Raw genomic sequence first — 20,802 nt, 5'->3', positions numbered from 1 at the left:
CTTTTTACATGTAGCCCACCTGATTATTATTTAAATTCGTCTGTTGATATTTGCACATTTGTTCATTTTTGCTCAATAAACATCTCTATACTCTGGACATTTATCCCCTAACCATCCCATTTTTAATCTGCACAACCACCCGTCCCCGCACCCATGATCCCAGACAGCAGGCTACACCAGCCAGCTGTTGGATTATTGCCACAGCACTATCTCATCGGGGAAGGCGTGTCACTCCCCGAATTACTCAGCGCCCCTTTGTCCTCTGTCGGTGCCCAGCCAGCGACACTCATGGCGGCTGCACCCGTCAGGCAGCGCTCCGGGCCAGGGGGACACCGGGCGCAGCTCCCGCCCTGCTACTACGAAGGATACCTGGAGAAGCGAGCACCGAAAGAAAAGGTAGGTTCGCCCGGTGCAGATCAAGTGCCATGTTGTTTCCACTGCATGCTGTTGCTAGCGGTGGTCAGTGTCTGTGTGTGTGTGTGCGTGTGTGTGTGTGCGCACCGGCTCCCACAGAGCTGTCAACTTCCCTATTGTGTTAGAATGGGCGAGGCGAGACTGTACAGTGGTGATGCTGTTTGTTTCACATAGCGGATCACAGATTTGTGCTGTTAAATCTGGTTTTGCAAGAATATGACAGGGAAAGCATGCAACAATTAATGACTGGATCACGACGTACGAATCGTGGACACCCGACCGCTGTCAAAACATTGCATGTCATTTTTCACATCACATGATCGATTTGTGGCTGTATGTAATAACTAGGCGTCTATATCACATACAGCATGTCTGCCAAGCATTTTCATCCGCCAGAATTCAATGCTCACTCAGAGAAACACACTTCTTTTGACAGATTGTTCTGACAGCCTGAAGTGCAACATCTCAAATATAAAGTTACAAACAGTGAAGCTGACAATATTCCTCAATAATTCTTTTTGGATGGTGTTTTTATCTGTATATAAGGTGACAAAGAATGGGATACCCTCCCCCCAGGCCCACCCTCTCTCATTAGACTCATTTTAATGCAATATAAACGTGATGTGAGCCTGGCTCAGGTGCAGTGGATTGCCCTGATCCATGGCCACAGACAGACAGCAGCTGTGGCTCACTCCCTATCCATCTCTTGGGACAAGGAAATGTGGGAGTGATTAAAAAAAAAAAAAAAAAAAAAAACGGGAAATATCCATTACACAGATGTGCCACAGCAGTATATCCCCTTATTGTGCTGCTTATTTCTGTGTGTGACAGGCATCGAGGCGACTGTGGACCTGTCTGTGCGGGAATTCTTTGTATTTCTTCAATAACGCCAAGGACACTCATGTAAGTTTCAGACTGTATACATTTAGTTTTTTTGTGCATCGTAGTGTGTTGACACTGAAATGTGTGTGTGTGTGTGTGTTACAGTATGTGGAGAAGCTGGACCTCAGTGGGTTTGTGTCCCTTAAGGACGACTGCAGCCGGGACAGAAATCTGGAGGCAGCCAGACTCATCCTGCGCATGAAGGATGGAGAGACCAAACTCACAGTAATGCCAATCAAAACACGCACACACACTTAACACAATTAACACTTTTTGCAAGATGTAAAAGTGCTGTTGTCTTTTCCAGGCACCTAACTTGGAATCAAGGGAGCTGTGGAAAGGTTTCCTCTACTCCGTCGTAGATGTAAATATTCATCTTTTTCACACCTGCATCCCTCTACCAATCTGTCTCTCGCTTGCGCTCTTATAAATATTCTCCCCTCTGTCCAATCCCAGCTGAATGTACCGTCCTGTCTCACGCTGCTGCCGGGCCAGCTGCAGATGCTGAAGGAGGTGGTGGACAAAGAAAGGTCCAGACGGAGAACTCGCACTCCCACGCGTGCTCCTCCCTCGCCCCTCTCCGTGCCTTTAGTGGGAGAGATCCCACCGTGAGTTCTCCTCAGTGTTGTGTTGAAAGGATGCACTGTAGCTATAGCACCTTCAGTGTGTGTGCATGACTGTATTTCCAATCACTAATGTGTGTGTGTGTGTGTGTGTGTGTGTGTGTGTGTGTGTGTGTGTGTGTGTGTGTGTGTGTGTGTGTGTGTGTGTGTGTGTGTGGGGCATGCAGGTGTTTTCGCCCGGTGTCTCGAACAGAGGCTGAAGTCCTCTTAGAGAGACACCCAGACTGCGGCAACATGTTGCTCCGTCCAGGCAGAGATGGATGCTCACTGGCTGTCACTACTCGGCAGGACCTCAACGGGTAAACACCTGCTGAACATCTGGACACCACAGCTGCAAATATCACAGTCAGACAGAGCATTTACTGCAAACGTTACAAGCTTTCGGTTTCTCTCTTTTGCTCCAGGTCAGTGTTCAGACATTACCGCGTGACTCAGAGGGACCAAGGTGGTTATGTCATTGATGTAGAAAATCCTGTAAGTGTATAAATACTTGCAGATACAATTCACATCTTACAACAATCTGTATACCACACTGTGCTATCAGAATCAATTTAATGTAGGTGACACAAGTCCACGGCTTGTCGTAACTGATTGCAAAAACACAGAATTTTATAATAGCATTATTAGTTTTTCGTTTTTAATGTGGATCAGTCACATCATGGGCGATACATGATCTGCTTAATAGTATTGGTGCTGATACAAAACCAGCATATTGGATCGATGCGTCCCTGTCATGGGGTTAAATGTTTGAAAAGATAGGAGAACACATAACAGATTTGTTAAGTGATACTGCAAATCTCCAAATGGCTCTCTGTCTTGTTTACTGTTAGATAAGAACACAGTTTCTGAAGTGAAAACTTGTCAGAAGTAAATGCAGCTGTATCGTCACATATTATCATGTATTTTGAAGAGTTTTCAGGATTTGTAAGGATTTTGTAAACATTATTTGAAGAAGAAATGAAAAACATGAAAATGACAAACTTGAGTAAGACTGTATGTAAACACCATTAACAAACCAGTAGCTTTAGGCACATAATACAGCAGGTTTCCTCTTCCAGATTCCCTGTGCTAACCTTCACGAGGTCATCGATGCTCTGGTAGAGAAGACAGCAGGAACTCTCCAGCCTTTCCTACTGGAAGAGCCTTACGAAGAGAATATCAGTGAGGCGACCGGGCAACGCGCACATATTCTCAAGATTCTTGTTTTGTATTCCTGTGCGTTTTCAGACACAGGCTGACCATGTTAAACTCTGTTTGTGTCATCAGCATACGTTTCCGCCAATGATGAGAACGGAGAAAGAATCCTCCACACTGCCCCCTCCAGCCCCCTGCCAAAGGCTCCTGCCCTGCCTCCAAAACAAGGTTTGTCTCGGTCACATAAACCACATGCACACAGTCACAGACAGACGGCGATAATGATCACTGCTTTCATTCCGGTGCAGATCGTTGGTCCAGCAGCCCGTCCAGATCTCCCGCCCCCGACCGCCGTATCCTGACCTCACCAGTGCCGGCCTCGCCCACCAACCCCATGAGACGACTCATCCTCGCCCCTTCACCTCTCGCACAGAGTGAGTAGACAATGCAGTCGATTCTGATTTATTACCAGTTCTATTTCAACTCAGTGGGTCCGTCCCAATAAGTGTCACACAAGTGCCTGCTTGTGTATCCCAGTAGCTGCCACCAGGTACCCTGGAAGTCAGTCAGAGTTGGGGGTGCTGAGAGAAACTCAGTGTATTTAATGACGTTATACAAAATGTTGTGCGACATTCATTGTTTTTGCATTAATTTGGCCTATTTGTGTCACTGTACATTGGCAGTAATTGCAGTGGCTGGATTGAACTCTCTGTGTCAGTATGACCATGTGCCCTGACGTTTAGTTACATTGATTTAGTGGGACACTCTAAACTCCCTAAAACACTTTGATGTGTTCGCGTGTGATAGATCCGACCTGCCTTGTCTTGGCTGGAAATTAGGTTGTTTCCATATTATAGACCAATACATATCAATGATAAACAACGGATAAAAAACAAAGTCAAACCTCTTTCCTACCACAAATACTAGGACATTACACATATAAATCCCAGTAAAAAAGGAGAAAGTCATAATAAGTTTAACTGATGGTTTTTATTATGCCTGATTTTAGGGGGTGCTGCAGCCCCCTCAGCACCCCTACTTCCCACCTCCATGTTTGCCACAGTGCCCAAGTGCCTGTTAAGACCGCAAGCATGTGGATGTTTATCAGAGCTCACTGGGACACGCTTGATTCATAAGGACATCCTGTCACTCCCACAAATACAAATACTGTGCATGGTACAATCAGATGACAATAAAAAAAGGAGGAGAGGAGCTGAGATGAGTAATACAATTAATAGCAATTAATAAGCAATTAAATCAAGTTATCAAGAAACACGTAGGTCTACAGTACATAAGAGACCCAACATGTTATTATTTTGAATGGTTTATGTCTGATAAAATGTTTAAGAACAGAACATATTTCCTCTTCATATATCATTGATAAAAGGATATCATATTTAATATTTATCTTGACAGATAATCAGATTTGCAATATTATTCTCATCAAGAAGAACAGATTGCTAATATTAAGTGTTAACCATCTGTGGAGGTTCTGCCATAACTTTGTAGTGTAAACTTAAACTTTTCCATTTCCACTGATTAATGTCAGTGCTAAAACCAGCCAATAGGCGCATTACTGCAAACAACTGGACAGGTGTGGCGGAGTAGACCGTGGTGTATTGTGGGATACACTTGGCTCTGAAGTGTGGGTTAAGTGGACTGTGTTGGTATTTTACCAACATGAGATGCACTTGCCTACTACCTGGTGGCACGTGAATGTGCACTTAAGTGCTCAAGACTGCAAGTGTCTGTTTGACAGAGCCAGTGTGTTTCTTCTGTCTTTCCACAGCACTCAATGAGGAACTCAAAATGAAGCTGGAGAAGAGACGAGCCAGTCAGGAGTGACTTACTCACAAGGAATGACCTCCCGTCACAGCATACTCAATCTTCAGTGCCAAACCCCCTTCTCACTGCAGCTATATATTCATCCTGTGCCTTCTAGGTGGAAGACAAGGGACTACAAATACCGCCACTTTCTCGTAGAGAGATATAAAATGTTCTGAGTTTCATTCTTTTGGTCTTGTTGTTGGACTTAGATGATTAAATGGACTCTGACTAGCTCCTTAAGAGCAGGACTGGATGGTTAAACACTGGATTAGGTTCATAAAACCTCATAAACTGCTGCTTGCCTTGGTTGGGGTAACAATCCACTAGTGCTTGTCCACTTACATAAAGCTGTTTACAAACTGCCTCGGAGCAAAATAATAATAATTTTTAAAAAAATAGCGCTAGATCAAATGATTTCCGTCAGAATAAAGTCCACAAAAACACTGAATCAATACGACTGGCAGCTAAAACCTATCAGAGAAGTGCGGAGCTGCTGATGTTACTGCTGCAACACTGGAGACTAAGAACAAACAAACCACAGACTGCCAAAATCAACACCGGAGCGACAAACTCTGACCTGAGACCTGAGACACTTTATCTGCCCGGAAAGTAAAATAAGCCAGGCAAGCTCAGGTTTCAGCTCAGCAACTCTCTTCATTCACCTCATTTCATGTTACGTGACTGGGGGTCGAGCAGGCCAGAAACTGAAAACTGCACAATCTCTGCCTGCTGCTCTTGAGTGCTATTTGTGATTGATAAGCAACCATTGATGTATTGTTGATTCAGTGACACTGTATACTGATACTGTTGGTGCTTTTTTTAAAGTGTTTCCTTATTCTCTGCTACTGTGTACGTGCTACTGTATGGTGCTATGGACTCACCAGTGCTCTGACCTGCCTGGAAACTCCAGGTGATTTCTGTTCCTCCTTAAAGAAAAGATCAATCTACTGTATTCATTTGTGAGGGTGCCCTCTAGTGGAAGGGCTGTCAGCTAAAGTGACAGAAACTTTATCAGCACACAGTCTTTGGGTGTTAACACAAGTACTAAACACTTGGTATAGACTAATCCTTTTATGTTGCAGGCTGAACCTGGCAAAGACTTTTGGCTTTATCACAGCATTTCGCCACGTCCTACCTCTCTACCTTTTAATAACAAAATTATAATTTATTACAGATCTAAAGGTGTTAAAACAATAAGTATTTCTACATGGGAAACTCCGGCTTACATTTCTGTCATCTCAGTCCTTGCAGATTTAAGGTGTCTGAGTACTAGTGGCAAACTGTGATCAACTGACGCATAAATGTCTTCTTACAATAAGCAGTTTCTTGTATGTTTGTACATAATGTGTTGCATCTACTTGATCGCTATCAAAGAATAGTGTTTGTTAGATATCAAGGGCATTAAATAGTTTTGCATGGATGTGATTTGTCCTTGTTGTGAACTGATAGCGTGTGCTTTCTCAAAAGTGCCCTATTTCTTTTTCTGTGCCGGGCTGTTAGGACCCAGTCATTGATTGAAACCCCCGGGTTTCCCATGACAACAGGAGAATGAGGACATTAGATAATGATGGAGTTAATCAATACTATGAGTGGATGATTAGAGAGAATGATGGACTCATGTCTTGCTCAAGTCTTATTAATAATGTTTACCACAGAAAAGAGGAAATGTTGCAAAGGTTTGCAAAAGTCTTAAGTTATTTTTTACAGTTTAACATGGAGGTGAGTATTTTTGTTTTTGTTTTCCTTATACCTTCAGTTTCACACACTTAAGTTAATACATTTATATTGGAAATTAGCTGTTTCTACATGTTTTTTTAATAAAGGGTTAAACGAGATTATTTTCATTATTCTAATTTTACAGCTCATTTAATTCTGAAACCAGGAAAAGTGGGTTTTTCCTCAAGTTTGGTGGCCTTTCCTCTACTACCGAGTGGAAACGAATCCAATTTGAAATATCGGTATCAATACACATTTCGCTTTCATTTGTTCATCTGCAAAATTCCCTACTATTTGTTTTTTCCTATGGGGGCAGCTAACCCACCTTTGTCTTTTTTTACATGTGTATAGGTTCTTATTTTATTTGTCTATTTTGTCTTTTCATTTGATTTGTGAAATTGGGAAAATGAAAATAATATAAATAAAAAACTAAAACATAAAACAGTGACTATGTCAATAATGTAAGATGGAGGGACTCGATGTCCACAAATTAGACCATAAGATGTGTTTGCTGTCAAACGTATAGTGGAAGGACACAACAGGTGAACACGGGTAATCCAATGCTATTTCTTTGTAATGTATTTTTCCCTCGCTGATATTGTGGCGTAGAGGCGTTTAATTTCGATTTTGTTTATTTATTATTGTTGACATTGTATTTGGCTGCACTGTACCATAAGACTGTGCTGTGGACAAAAAAAAAAAAAACACTTTTGGCTTGCATATTTTGTTATGTTGCATCATGTTCAGTCTATCATGACTAAGTATGACAATAAATCTAAGTATAATTAGTATTATATATATGTCTGTGCAGGTGTAACATTATATGATGACAACAATTAAAACATCCATTCATTAGACCCCATGCAGGACAGGAAGCTCCCACTACACACACCACTAGGTAACGTTAGTCCATCACTCCTGTTTGGACCTGTTGCTAAAATAAAAACGTGCCAACCAGTGAGCACCCTCCAGCTGCTTTTATCTTTTACCTCGCCCATCTTGAGTCAGCTGTGCCCTGCACCGACAGATAAGTATATGAGAACAATGAAACCTTAATCAAATAAGAAATCAGCGCCTTCCGCCGCCTCATCGGCAGTTTGAAAAACCAACCTGCGGAGCGAACCGGAGCAGCAGCCAGCCATTCAGAGCCCTCTCGCCGCGGGATGTGAGCGCTGAGAGCCCCTCTACAATAACGGATGACCGCTGTGACTTTGAGAGGACCCGACGGAGACAGAAGGCTGCTGAACCGTTAGAGAAGCGCCTTTTTCCTTCATTCAGCGGTTTTGGGAAGTGAACCTGTAGCGTTTCTACGAACAGCCTTGAAGGAAGTTGGAAGCTAGCGCGAATCAAAGTTCATGTCAGCGAGGCGTTAGCTACGTGTGTGGGATTCATCACAGTCCTCAACCGTGTATAAATACTGCCGGTTAGTTTTACTACTAACCTGTTAGTTAATTAAGAGGTCGTGGTTCAGAAATAACGCTTAAACAGGTGTTGGGAGTATTTTAGTATTTTTTTAATGGAAGCATCGGCAGTCTTGGGCGTGTCAGTGAGCAGGTAAGTGATTAACTTTTAATAGGAGTGTTGACGGTTAACCTGCTTGAGTTCGGGCACTTTGCTAGTTACGTTTGTGCCAGCTTTGGGGGAAATTTGAGCTTAAAGCTGAATTACATGTGGTAAAAATAACAAATTATATTCTAAATACACTCAGACAACTCAATACCTTACTCTTAAATTGCTCTAAGCTGCATTATTAACTCAACAACTGATTTCAAGCTAACGTCAACTTTAATGCTTCAAGCTGAACTTCTGCTGCATAAAGGTGTGCGTCATGGTGCTGTGTGTGTATGTGTGTGTGCGCGCGCGCGCAGATGGGTGTTGGGTGAAGCTGTCTTTTCCCCCCAGGGCCAAATATGTGAAACATCAGGGCTGCATTCTCTGACATGCCGCAGCTCATCAGTAAAACACAGAAAGCACACCTCTCTTGGGAAAGAAGCACCCACAGTACACACCCACTGGGCAGGTTGTAGTAACACTGCTGTACAAAAGCACAGCAAAACAACAGCTGTCACTGTTACAGCTAGAAAATTAAAAGAGAAGCAAGCCCAGGCTAATTGTTACTCTGTTGGTAGACTTAACTGTGTGAAGTGGTAATGATGAGGAGTCAAACCTACATGTTTTCTGTCGGTGTGTGTGAAGCAACTCTTGCAACAAAAAGTTGTTTCTCTCTCTCATCTACACCAGCCTTTGGCAATCTCTGTGAATCTCTCATTGTGTGCTTGTGTTTGGTGCTGCAGGAGAGCTGAAGTTGACATCCCTGCACCCTGCTGAATGCCTTTCATGGCCCTGCATTAACATCACTATGGCACTGACAGAATTACTGCCGCACTGACTTTAGCTCACTCTGGCCCTTTCTGGCTGTTCCTCTACTCTTTGTTTCTCTTTACATCTCATTTTCTTTTTTCTTTTCTTTTTTTTTGGTGTTTTTTCTATACATATTTTAATCTTTCTTTTCTGTCAGGTCTCAGGTCTGGTGAATTGACTGTGATATCCACACAACCTTGTCTCTTTCAGCCGTCCTCGGCTTTGTTTCTTTGGTCTGTGCCATCCGTCTCATCATGGACAGCCTGCTGAGCGGGGCCAGTAAAGGGGCCAGTGTCAGTCAGCGCAGACCTCATCACATCATAGATGCCACTCGCTGCCTTTACCCCTGTATGACTGACTGTAACGGAAACAATAAAGCATACATTCTTAGCTTGAACAAAATAGCCATGCATCAGCTGCTGTCTCTCAGTGTCTTTTGGCTGCTGCCCTTGGCCTTGACGCTGGAAGAAGACTCACCACTGGACTGCTTCCCCCGTAGATCTGTGCTCTATCATAGTGAGTGTTGCCATCTGTCTTGAGTAACCTTGGCTTACAGTGTGTCAACTCATGCTGGCTCAAATGGTTTATGTTTGGGCTGACTCATTGGGGAAAAAGGGTTTAGTCACTGATGGTTGCTGACTTAATCAATCATATTCTGTCTCTAGGGGACAACGCTCACATGTTTCGTGAGGAGGGAGTGTTCAACTATTCCACTATGCTATTGAGAGAAGATCTGGACCTGCTAGTGTTGGGTGCCAGGGAGGCAGTGTACGCTCTTGACCTCAACAACATCTCCAAGAAACTTGCTTCAGTAAGAACCCCTTTGTTAACAATACAGTAAAGGTCAATATCATCTTGGAGCAGTGGCCATTAATTGTTTGAAATTTCTTATCGGCGCTTTCTTGGCCCAGCGCTAAGACATTTTTAAGCACAGACTTGTGTACTATGCCAGGCTCTTTGCTCTGAATAGAGCCTTACAGGCAGCACTTGCTACAAGCTCACTGTTCCTGGAGTAAGTGCTGCCTGAGAGCCCCAATTTAGCGCAGGACTGTAGTCGCAAAGCTGGTAGAAACAGAAAACAGCTTTGCAAAAAGGCACTATGTTTAAAGATAATTTACAGTCACTAACAAACCAACCAGCTTTATTGAAAGTTATTTGCTGATTTCAACTGTTGTACCTCCACTGCTTTGGATGCCCCAGTAGCCTAATGGTTAAGAAAAATACCATATATTTCATAATGTGCCTTTTGTAGTATGTCATATCTCACTCTCTCTCCCCATGTTTCCTGTCTCTCTACACTGTCAACTGTCAAATAAAGGCATGAAATTGCTGCAAGAGTGTTGCATTTATCTAATTCTACAATAGAAAACCACTTAACATTTAAGAACAGTGTGACAAAAATTGTTTTTCACTCTTATAGGCTAAATGGGAAGTGACACAACAGCAGAAAGTTGCGTGTAAAAACAAAGGAAAAGATCCCGAGGTGGGTCCTGTTTAGCTTTTGATATTTAAAACTTATTGCATATTGAGCAGATGTAGTCATTGCTTTTTAAAATGCATTTACAGATGGAGTGCAAGAACTACATCAGGATCCTGCATAAGACAGAGGATAACCGGATGTATGTGTGTGGAACCAATGCTTTTGATCCTGAGTGTGATTACATGGTTAGACAAATTCAGAGCCACAGTGCTCGCTTATCTCAATCATATTCCGTACTGTATAAATTGATGCTGTATAGTGTATTACACCAAAATCATAGTGTATATAAAATAGCTGCATGAACACTTGGTGAGTTGCGGTGCCTCTGTGTTTGTCTGTGCAGTCTTATACAGATGGAAATCTGACTCTTGAGAAGAAACGAGAGGATGGCAAAGGGAAGTGTCCGTTTGATCCTTTCCAGAGATATGCCTCCATCATGTTTGGTGAGTAGCAATTATTCAAGAGATAAGAAATTGAGGAAGAACAGTTAATATAGCTAAATGTTTTCATTTGTATCTGTGTCTGCTGCCATGTCTTGCCAGAAAACAAGCTGTACTCAGCCACTTCAATGAACTTCCTTGGCTCTGAACCCGTCCTGATGCGCAGCTCTCCTGTCTCCATACGCACAGAGTTCAAGAGCTCCTGGCTTCATGGTAAGATGTAATAGTATGTAATGTGTTTGGGTTATTTTTTTTTTTGCGAGATGCTCCATTCATGTAAGGGCTTCACTGTCTCTGAGCTGAACTGTTTCACCTTGATGATTTGCTTAGTAGCTGAGTCAAAGTTGATGTTTATTCTTCTTTCTATGCCAGAGCCCAACTTTGTTTCCATGGTTCAGATGCCAGAGAGTAAGATGAGTGCGGAGGGAGATGATGACAAGGTTTATCTGTTCTTCAGTGAGACCGCTGTGGAGTGCGACTGCTACAACAAACTGGTGGTCTCCCGCGTGGCCCGCGTCTGCAAGGTGAGAAACAGTTTATCGCGCTGGCACTTACTTGTTGCAGCTCCATTTCCCAAAACGACAATAACATATAAACAGCACTTCCTCAGTTGCGCTCATTCCATCCTTTGTGCTGCTTGATTGTGTATCCTGTTTGTCTTCATGTTTTTCCACTTCAGTGTGGCATTATGATGTCTTTCTGTGCTCACAGGGGGATCTTGGAGGTCAGAGAACCTTGCAGAAGAAATGGACGTCCTTCCTGAAGGCCAGAATGGACTGTCCAGTGCTTGAGTCTCAGATGCCATACATTATCCAGGACACTTACCGCTGGTGTGACCCCCAGCAGCGCTGGAAGGACTGTTTGTTCTTCGCCATCTTCACACCACAGTCGTACGTTTGAATTAACAAGCACGTTTGTGTTATAGGGGGGAGGGTTTCTTTCTCTTTAATGGCACCACCACATTTTCTGTGTGTGTGTGTGTGTTTCAGGGACACATCAAACCTGTCTGCAGTGTGTGTGTACCGCGTGTCTGACATCAGCAAAGTGTTTGCGGAGGGGAAGTACAAGACCCCAGTCCCCGTAGAAACCTCTTTTGTTAAGTGGGTGATGTATAGCGGAGATGTCCCCGTCCCTCGGCCCGGAGCTGTGAGTCTGCCCACTATTCAACGTGTGTGTGTGTGTGTGCGCGTTAGGAACAGACACAAAATTCAAAAGGCAACTTTTTTTTTGTTTGTTTGTTTTAACGAGTGGCCCAGCAGGAAGCTGATTCCTTTTTTGTACTCTGACTCTGTTGTTCTCTCTTTTCTCTTTCCTTCCCCTCTTCCCTCACCAGTGTATAGACAATGCAGCTCGTAAAGCGGGCATAACTCAGACTCTGGACCTCCCAGACCGGACCCTTCAATTTATCAAAGATAAGCCCCTCATGGACCAAGCTATCCAGCCAATAGGAGAGAAGCCTCTATTGGTGCGAAGGGGAGCTACATTCACACGCATCATAGTCAACCAAGTGCAGGCCGCAGATGGCGAGAAGTACCACGTGATGTTCATAGGCACGGGTGCGTGTGTTCAGGATTGTATCAGTTTAGCACACTGGCACTTCCTGTATATATTTTACTTTGCTGCTTTTGCTAAGTTGACAACATCATTGATAAGCATTAGCCCATATGTATGTAATATGGCATGTTTCTATGTTTTTATACAAAAAGCGGAAGGCACAATGCTGAAAGCAGTGAACTACGATGGAGAGATGTTCATCATAGAGGAAGTACAACTCTTCCAGCCTCCAGAGCCAATCAAGACTCTGAAATTCTCTAATGCCACAGTAATTTAAAACTCTATCGTAGCCTAATTAATGGCTTATTACATTTTAATTCACTATTCAAGTGTATGTTCATTGTATAATAACTGTGTTTGTGTGATGATCTGTACAGGGTCAGCTCTATGCAGGCTCAGACTACGGAGCCGCACAGATACCACTGGCCACCTGTGGGAGGTCCTTATCCTGTATGGACTGTGTTCTAGCCAGAGACCCATACTGTGGCTGGGACAAAGTTGTTGGGAAATGTATTGTCCTTTCTAATTCACAAAGGTAGGCAGCTGTCCCAACATGTAGAGCAAGCAGTGTTTATCTGTTTTATCCAAACTAAATATCAATTACTGTATCTTCTGCTTTAGAGAACTAATCCAAAGTGTGAAAGAAGGAAATGCCTCTCTTTGCCCAGCTGCTGGTGAGTTCACACTGTTACCTAAAGAATCTAAGTATGATTAGTACATATTTATTTTTTGTGATTTCGAATAAAGACTAAACCTGCCAAGGTTTGCACCATTTTCTACTCCTTTTAACTTAATTGTGGTCAAAATGAAAATACATCTGTGAAGCACCTCTGTTTTGTTTTCAGATCCTGTTAAGCCTGTGGACCAGTCCATCTGGCCCGGGGGCAACCTGAAGCTCCATTGCCCTTCACCTTCCAACCTGGCAAAAACCATCTGGGAGCGAAACGGCAGCCTTCTGGCCCCTTCCACTCGCCTTCAGCTTCTACGAGACGGACTGCTCATCCTCAACGCCTCACACTCCGAAGCTGGTCGGTATCACTGCCTGTCTGTGGAGCGCTCCAAAGCTGACAAGTACACAACCACTGTGGCTGTGTACCAGGTTAGCATAGGCCCAGCAGGCTCTGGTGATAGAAATGTGATTTTTCCCCAGGCTCAGATGGATGGCCCTTCTGTGGCTGGACTGCAGGCTGTAGTCGGGCTACTTGTAGTTTCTCTTCTTGCCCTTTTGGCCTGGAACTTTTACAAAGGCCACCTACCGCTGCCCTGGAACTGCGGGAAGAAGAATAGAGAACAATCCCAGGAGATCCATGAGCAGGTTGAACTGAACTCTAGCAGGACCTACCAAGACGCACTGAGGCCCGCACTGGCAGAGGACAAGCCCCTGGTGTCGCGAACAGACACGGGCAGCAGTAATAACAACCACACCAGAGGGGCGGTGGCAGTCAATGCTGCAGAGGAGGAGAATGGTGCCCCAACAGTTACTCTTCCATCTCTGCAGTATATTGATGACGAGTCAGAAATTTGAAAATGACAAGGACAATACGATATTCAGTTTCCCATTCAGCACTTCCAGTTGGACAAATGAATAGGAGTGCCCCAAACTATTTGTTTCTAGGCAGAACTACTGGATTCATCAGTTCAGCTGGAATATTTGAGAGCTAAAATCTCAATTTATGGGGCATTTACAATAAATTAGAGTATGAAAACATTCCGAGTGGCTGAAACGTTGTTTTCAGAGACTATAAACTGTTGAGACTGAACACACCAAAAGATTCCATGAGGTTTTTTGTATGAGAGACACTTGAATCTCTGCTTTACTTTTTATTGTTTTAATACAATGGTGTGTACATTTTAAATGTATGTTTAAGTTTCATACTAATTATTGTAAATCCCATTTTAGACTGAAAAATCTTGTAAAGATGATTTTCACAGGGAATATACAATAACTGAAATTGAGCCATTTTAACTTCTAACCACTAGCTAGCAAAGATTGTTTTATTGTATTAAACCTTTTTCTACCTGATGGTTGTCTTGTTCCAGTGTTTCCAAATATAGCCAACAAGGCTGACTAGTTGCCAGCAATACTGGACTTACGAAGAATGTGAAGAACAGATGTGGACGTTATCTGCAGTTACTTTGTGTATGACAGTTCAGTTTTTGAAGATAGTCTCTTTCTGAAGACTGACCAAGTTTCAGATGTTCAATGTTTTACCTATGCTACTATAAAATCACATTAAATTAGAGTTCACAACAGAAAAAAAATCAACTAGTGGCTGTGTTAAAAAAAGAGTAAAAAGGTAAGGTAAAAGTAAAAATCTTTAATGTGTAATTTTCAGACTACATTACAATTGACTTTTTCAGACAACAGTACAGAGTGATTTGTAGCTTTAACAAACTGCTTTTTGGTGTGAGAGCAGCTACAAAGAATACAACAAAGCACATTGACTGTCCAGCCTATATAATATACCACGTATGGTTGAAACCCAGTGACTGGGGTCTTGGTCCATCCTGGTATGTGGCCTCTATCTCCTGTAGCGGTACCTCTTGAAGTGGAACCACAGCTGGAAGATCCCATTGGCGAACTGACAGCGGAAGCCGTGTCGGTGAGAGTACTCCCACTCCCTGTTCACAATCTTAAAAGCAATGTCCTCGTACGGAGGGCCTGCGTGGAACCTTAAAATCCCAAAGTCCTTGTTGTCGGGGCTGGGCTCAAGGAAGTACTGCGGGGTGGAGCGCTTGTCGATCAGGTCCGGGTAGAAGATGTTGAACTTGTAACCCTGGACGATCTTGGGCGGAGGGTTATCAAAGTCGTAATGTGTCTGGTTGTATTTGTTCCACTCGAAGCCTGTGTGGACCCTGTTGAAGAAGCGGGGTTTCCTGGGACGATATTTGTCCGCCCACAAGTACATCTTCCCCGTGACGGGAAACTCCACGCTGAACTGGGCCTCATCGTTGCCCATGCCCTCTCTGGCACGACGTACGAAGGCGTCCTCGGCGCTCTCGTTGGCATCGCCTGATACAGAAGTCAAAGAAGCAACAGTGAGTGTTTTGGGGAGAAAAATGCATCACATATTCATTTTGTACATCATAGATTGGTCTCATACCGGTGACTTGGAGCTGTCTGCGTGCTAACTGCAGCCTGTGTGTGTCCTCTTCTGGTGTGATCGTGTGCGAGTCCAGCGGCAGCTCGGAGGAGCTGAGCAGTGAGGGACTGTAGCGACCAGAGTCGTATTCCGCCTGGCTCTGCTGGATCAGGTCCTCCTCCGTTAACACGGCCTCCACCACCTCGCCCTTCTCTTCATCCTTCTTGCCACCCTTTTCTCCTGAATCCCCATCTTGGTTTCTTGTTGTGGATGTTGATGGACCTGCCTCCTCTTCTGTTTCTCTGTTCTTATTTCTCGTGGAGGAGGATGAAGACTGGCCAGGCTCTTCTGATATTGTCGCCCTTGTTTGCCCTTCTGCTCTCTCCCTGATGTTACAAAAACATTTGGGTTTAAATTTCCTTTAAGTGACAAGTCAATGCATCACCAGTAATTTAGATATTTTTGAGGTTATAATACACATCCTCAAAAGAAACACAGAAGTGAGAATTAACATAGTTTTGAAGTGAAATTTGAACCCCAGGTCACTAGTACTGAAAATATGCACAGAAACAGATTGAGCCACCATGTTGCCACGGTTTCAGGATGTGTGTCATGTGTGGTTTCAAGGTAACGTACTCATCGTCGTCATCGCTCCTCAGCTCCTCTTTGATGATGGGGAACAAAGGTTCACTTTCCACTCCTTGTTCCTGTTTCAGCTTGAACAGCTTCTGACGCAGCACATCCTGGTGTCGCTCTCTCAACCTGGGAAATAAAATTGTGTTTATTCCAGATAAATCATGAGCTATCCATGTAACTTCTAGTTGTAGATTTCAGTTGAGTACATGCTAACGTGATCAGGCATATAAATTATTACAACAGCAGGAACACAATAAGGGTTCCCACATTCGTACCTTGCTCTGGCCATGTATACTCGGACTTGCTGCAGCAGACTCTCCCAGTAACCGATATCAAGATTGGATCCTCCAGCCCGAATCTTCGACTCTATGTTCAGGTGCAGCGCCTGCAACTGGCTGTATGTCTTTCCTTTAAACACCGTCTGTACATCAGTGCTCACGGCTGTGTTGATGCCGTCACGGCGATCACCTGAGAATTAAAAAAAAAAATTGCATTAAACGCAGTTGAGCACAGCTTCCTGTTGCACATATGGTTAGCATTTAATGGGAAAATGGCGTACCTGGTCCTTTCCCAGAGGCCTCCAGTTTTCTCAGTTTGCCGATCTCATCTTCAGTGATGGTCGTCATGTCTCTCCAGAAGTCCACGTTCTTCCCTTGCTCCAACTCCATGTACACCTACCAGTACAACAACACTCATACAGTAAACCTTATACAGATGCAGTTAATTTTAAGAACAGGTGTGAAGCAACTTTTAACACGTTATGTTCAGGGTCAATCTGCATGAAATAAAACATTTATAATCACTTTACACTTTGGGCTGTGTGATCATTCAGTATTAATATTATGTCTGCGTATGACTGTATTGTGACACAATTGTTCATAGATTTCATGTCTAAATGAATAAGTTAAATTTAACCAAAATCTGTCAGAGCATGACATCTTAACTAGTCGACAACAAATATTGTTTAAAGATTTGGCGCCCCCCAGTGGCGGTTAAAATAAAGACACTGATAAATCTGTTGAAAGAAACAGACTGCACCAATTGTCAGTCAGATTGTCTAACTGTTCTACAAATAACAACTTGTACCATCAAAATAATTTGAAAGATGCTATAAATTAATGCTTTAATCTTTAAAAATTCAACATATAATGGCTTTAATGACTTTGAGGTCTCATCTCACAGTGAGGTGATTACCAAACTTGTGCAATTTCAGCAGGTGGTCCAAACGCTAAGAAAGTGATGCAGTACTAATCACAATCTGGAATTCGTTAATTTCAACATGAAAGAAGTTTATATTTACTAGACATTTTAGTCCAAAGTGGCTGCAATTTTTAAGGCACCCTTGTTCTTGTTACTACAAGACTACATCTCCCCTATAAAAGCAATCCTGTGCGATTAGAACTATTCTAAGCTTAATAACATAACATAACCACACACCTTAATGTCCTCCAGAAGGTCATCCATGTCGGTGACGGTTAGCCCGTTGAGAAATGTATAAGGCTCATGCATCTCCACAGCAAGATCGTCATCTTCTGCACTGATGTACTTCGCCAAAAGGTCAATAGGCTTGGCACGACCATCGCGGATTCTAATCTTAGACCTGGACACACAATATTGTGAGTCAGTGCACTTCACTGGAATTGTGCAAACAAACGCAACAGAAATCCTGACCACGGGGATATGCAGCAATTGTTGATGCACACTCACCTGAGTTTGGCCTGATGCAGATGGAAGTTGTCTTCCTGTTCGGCCCAGGTCTTGAAATGCTCTGCCTCCTTCTCCCTCTGCAGCATCTCCAGCTCCGTCTCTCTCATGGCCTTTTCTCGCTCTCTCTCCAGACGCAGCTGCTTCACCTTTACACACAAAATTACTATGATTAATGAAAGGGCTGAATGCCTGTAACATTATACTGCCACAAAAAAACGATCCCACCGATCATACCTTCTGCAGCTCTCTGCGGTTCTCCTCCTGAATACATTTGTTCCTTTCTTTAAGCTCTTTTTCTCCGAGATGGCCGATGCCTTTCTTATCCAACGCCTGAAAAAAAAAAAAAAAAAAAAATCAAGAATCTTGGATGAGTTACGATATACAAAGCCAGGTTATGACAGGCAACTTTCTAAAATTCTGGCACTGCAAACTCATTACAGTTTACAATAAAAACTCATCAAATGTTGTTGAAATCTGCTCTCCAACTCACCTTCTGCCATTTGAATGTTCCTAACAAGTTGTTGTCACCAAAGGGATTGTCTGCGTTGGTGTATCCCATGTACTCCTCACTCCAGCCCATCTTTTCTCTCCTTTTCTTCTCCTTTGCTTCCTTCTTTGCCAGTCTTCTGGCCCTCTTCTCCTCTGGTGTCTCCAGAGCTTTCATCGCCTCCCTCTGTTTTTTCTTCTCCTCCTTCTCTTTGACTGCACGACCCCCACGATCAGACCCTGAGCTATCAGACGACTCGGGTGAACTGGAGCGCTGCCTCCCTCTGTCTCTGTTGGTCCTCTCTCTGCTTCTCACACTCCTCCCTTGCTCCCTGTCTTCACTCCTCTTCCTCCGCTCACGGCTTTTGTCTCCGTGTCCTGTTCTTTCCTTGTCTCTGCTGTTGCTCTTCCACCTCTCTCTGTCTCTGTCTCGCTCCTTCCTCTGGCTGTCTCTGACTGGACTCCCTCTGTCAGGACTTCTCCCTCTTCTCTTTTCTCTGTCGCTGCTTCCATCACGGGAGTCCGGGCTGGGCTGGGACCTTCCCCTTCTCCTCTCTCGAGATGTTCCTACCCGGTTCTCCATTTCCTTTCTCCTCCCCCTCACATTGGGATCATCTGAATCAGAACTGAGACAGAAAAAGTTATTCAGTACATTTTTGCTCCTGGATGGGCGACCATGTATTGGAGACTAAAGGAATACATTTGTTCTTTACGCTTCAGCAAGAATGGCAGAGTGAATGTCAGCGACTGTAATGGGGAACATGGAAAGAGCTGCCTTGTGGATTAGAGTTGGTTACCCTTATACCCTCTAAAACCTAAATCCAGATGCACCAGGAACTCCTTGACAATTAGTGACGGGGTTAATATCTACAAGTAGGTCTTCTTGTTTACATACATACATGTTATATTGGATCCTTGCCTACAGTGGAAGTTGCATAACCAGTTTTGGGTGCAATAAGCAGAGTAAAGGCATCTGTAAACAGGAAAGTCATTATCACTGTGTATGATACCCTTCTGCTTAGATTACTGTGTAACAACCTGGCTCCCAACACTACGACAGTGTAATAAACTGTGGCAACACTAATGCAGTGGGATGCACATCTCCCGGAAACCCTTGCAGACAAAAATGCTGCATTAAAGAGCAACCTTGAGTATTATGGTGCCACAGTCTGGAATCTATTAGACAGGTCTAAAAAAGTAACAAACCAGTCTACCGGTTTTCAAATGTAAACTGACCTTGATCGACAGGCTGCCTTTAATACTACTGTTTCAGATGTTTTAATTATTGTATTGATTGTTTTAAATACAGGTAATGTTAGACCTCCACAGGATTGATACTGAGTGGATTATCCTGGTGAAAAAAGTCAATTGAATTGAACTGAATTGCATATTGCATGTTGTGCTTGAGTTGTGGAGGTGTGATTATATGCATGTTAATTCACACAATTCTCAAAGTACCAAGAATACAGTGGGACACATGGGCTCAGGTTTATTTCAACGATCATGTGGACAATTAAATTCACAGATTAGCACGGGCACTACTTAATTCACTGTATTCAAATTATTCGACTCGTGGTATAACCACCATTACTATTGTAACAGGTTGAATCGAACCGTAAATCCCGTAAAACGTTTAACACCTACACCAACCAGCTGGCACCAGACAGGAAAGACAGTTACCTTGATGATCGAGCCCTCGACTTGGTCCTGGGACGGTGTGGTACTCGCCTCCTGTCGCTTTCCGAGCCGCTCCTGGAATCTGGACGGTCCCTGTGTTGAGGCCGTCGTCGGCCAGGAGAGCCATCGCTGGAGTCCCTGCTGCCCGACCGTCCCCGTCCACGGGCGGTTCTTTTCGTGTCCGCAGACCGACTGCGGCCTCTCCTTTCCTCCGGAGATCGAGACCTGCTCAATCTGGGCCTGTACCGCCGATCCCGGCTCCGACTTCTGGACTTGGAGTGAGACCGTCGTCGTGATTTCGAATCCATCACGAACTTTCTAACAAGGCGGGGTCCGAAGTGCATTCTGTCGCGTAAATAAGAGGTAACAAAGAAAAAGGCTCGCTGCCCTCATAGTATAAAGTATAACTGTGTTTTTGTAAAACATTTAATTAAGTAAATAAACATCCACGTCGGACTCTAAAACACTTACCCTTCTCAAAACAATGCGTTAAATTATCTGGTTTCAAAAGGAATTACTCAGGCAGCAGAAAGTCATCTTAAAGGGTCTTTCTACAAAATGGCGCTTATTCTAAACGTCACGAGCATAAATTGAGAAAATAAAGTACAAAAATATAGCATTTGTTTAACTGCAGTTTTTATCCGACATTGAACACCCTAAATCAAATTAACATCATAGAGAAGTCTTATTGTGTTCAAATAATTTGAGAGTGAAAGTAGGTCAGGGCTGCGTTTCAGAAACACAAACAACGTTCGTGTTTTCATTACGTCATGCAACTGGCA

The 20,802-nt window shown here is 43.5% G+C and overlaps 3 protein-coding genes across 4 annotated transcripts; 2 read left to right on the top strand and 1 right to left on the bottom strand.

Moving 5' to 3' along the window:
- Window positions 1–16: 16 nt before the first annotated feature.
- stap2a (signal transducing adaptor family member 2a) lies at window positions 17–6,715 on the top strand. The gene is made up of 11 exons (XM_044218279.1): window positions 17–396; window positions 1,246–1,317; window positions 1,402–1,521; window positions 1,604–1,660; window positions 1,753–1,904; window positions 2,087–2,218; window positions 2,324–2,393; window positions 2,978–3,080; window positions 3,186–3,281; window positions 3,362–3,487; window positions 4,843–6,715. The coding sequence occupies exons 1-11, from the start codon at window positions 154–156 to the stop codon at window positions 4,896–4,898; spliced, it is 1,227 nt and encodes a 408-aa protein (XP_044074214.1). The 5' UTR covers window positions 17–153; the 3' UTR covers window positions 4,899–6,715.
- A 754-nt stretch (window positions 6,716–7,469) lies between these two features.
- On the top strand, window positions 7,470–14,454 carry sema4e (semaphorin 4e). Of its 2 annotated transcripts, XM_044218276.1 has the most exons (15): window positions 7,470–8,150; window positions 9,168–9,473; window positions 9,623–9,768; window positions 10,378–10,440; window positions 10,524–10,622; window positions 10,781–10,880; window positions 10,980–11,090; window positions 11,250–11,401; window positions 11,589–11,767; window positions 11,867–12,023; window positions 12,211–12,433; window positions 12,584–12,699; window positions 12,809–12,966; window positions 13,053–13,105; window positions 13,277–14,454. In XM_044218276.1, the coding sequence occupies exons 2-15, from the start codon at window positions 9,212–9,214 to the stop codon at window positions 13,954–13,956; spliced, it is 2,499 nt and encodes an 832-aa protein (XP_044074211.1). In that variant the 5' UTR covers window positions 7,470–8,150; window positions 9,168–9,211; the 3' UTR covers window positions 13,957–14,454. The 2 variants fall into 2 exon arrangements, with proteins under 2 accessions (XP_044074211.1, XP_044074213.1); XM_044218278.1 differs by lacking the exon at window positions 9,168–9,473.
- A 275-nt stretch (window positions 14,455–14,729) lies between these two features.
- On the bottom strand, window positions 14,730–20,550 carry cactin. The gene is made up of 10 exons (XM_044218275.1): window positions 20,024–20,550; window positions 18,348–18,969; window positions 18,092–18,187; window positions 17,858–18,003; window positions 17,588–17,750; window positions 16,710–16,824; window positions 16,426–16,618; window positions 16,151–16,276; window positions 15,536–15,900; window positions 14,730–15,444 (listed from the first exon to the last, which is right to left on the bottom strand). Exons 1-10 carry the CDS (start codon window positions 20,362–20,364, stop codon window positions 14,954–14,956), a joined length of 2,658 nt encoding a protein of 885 aa, XP_044074210.1. The 5' UTR covers window positions 20,365–20,550; the 3' UTR covers window positions 14,730–14,953.
- Window positions 20,551–20,802: the final 252 nt, after the last annotated feature.

This window comes from Siniperca chuatsi, linkage group LG13 (assembly GCF_020085105.1).
Source record: "Siniperca chuatsi isolate FFG_IHB_CAS linkage group LG13, ASM2008510v1, whole genome shotgun sequence".
Classification (NCBI taxonomy): domain Eukaryota; kingdom Metazoa; phylum Chordata; class Actinopteri; order Centrarchiformes; family Sinipercidae; genus Siniperca; species Siniperca chuatsi.
The sequence above is the reverse complement of the archived record's forward strand: the minus strand, read 5'-3'. Positions and strand labels throughout refer to the sequence as shown.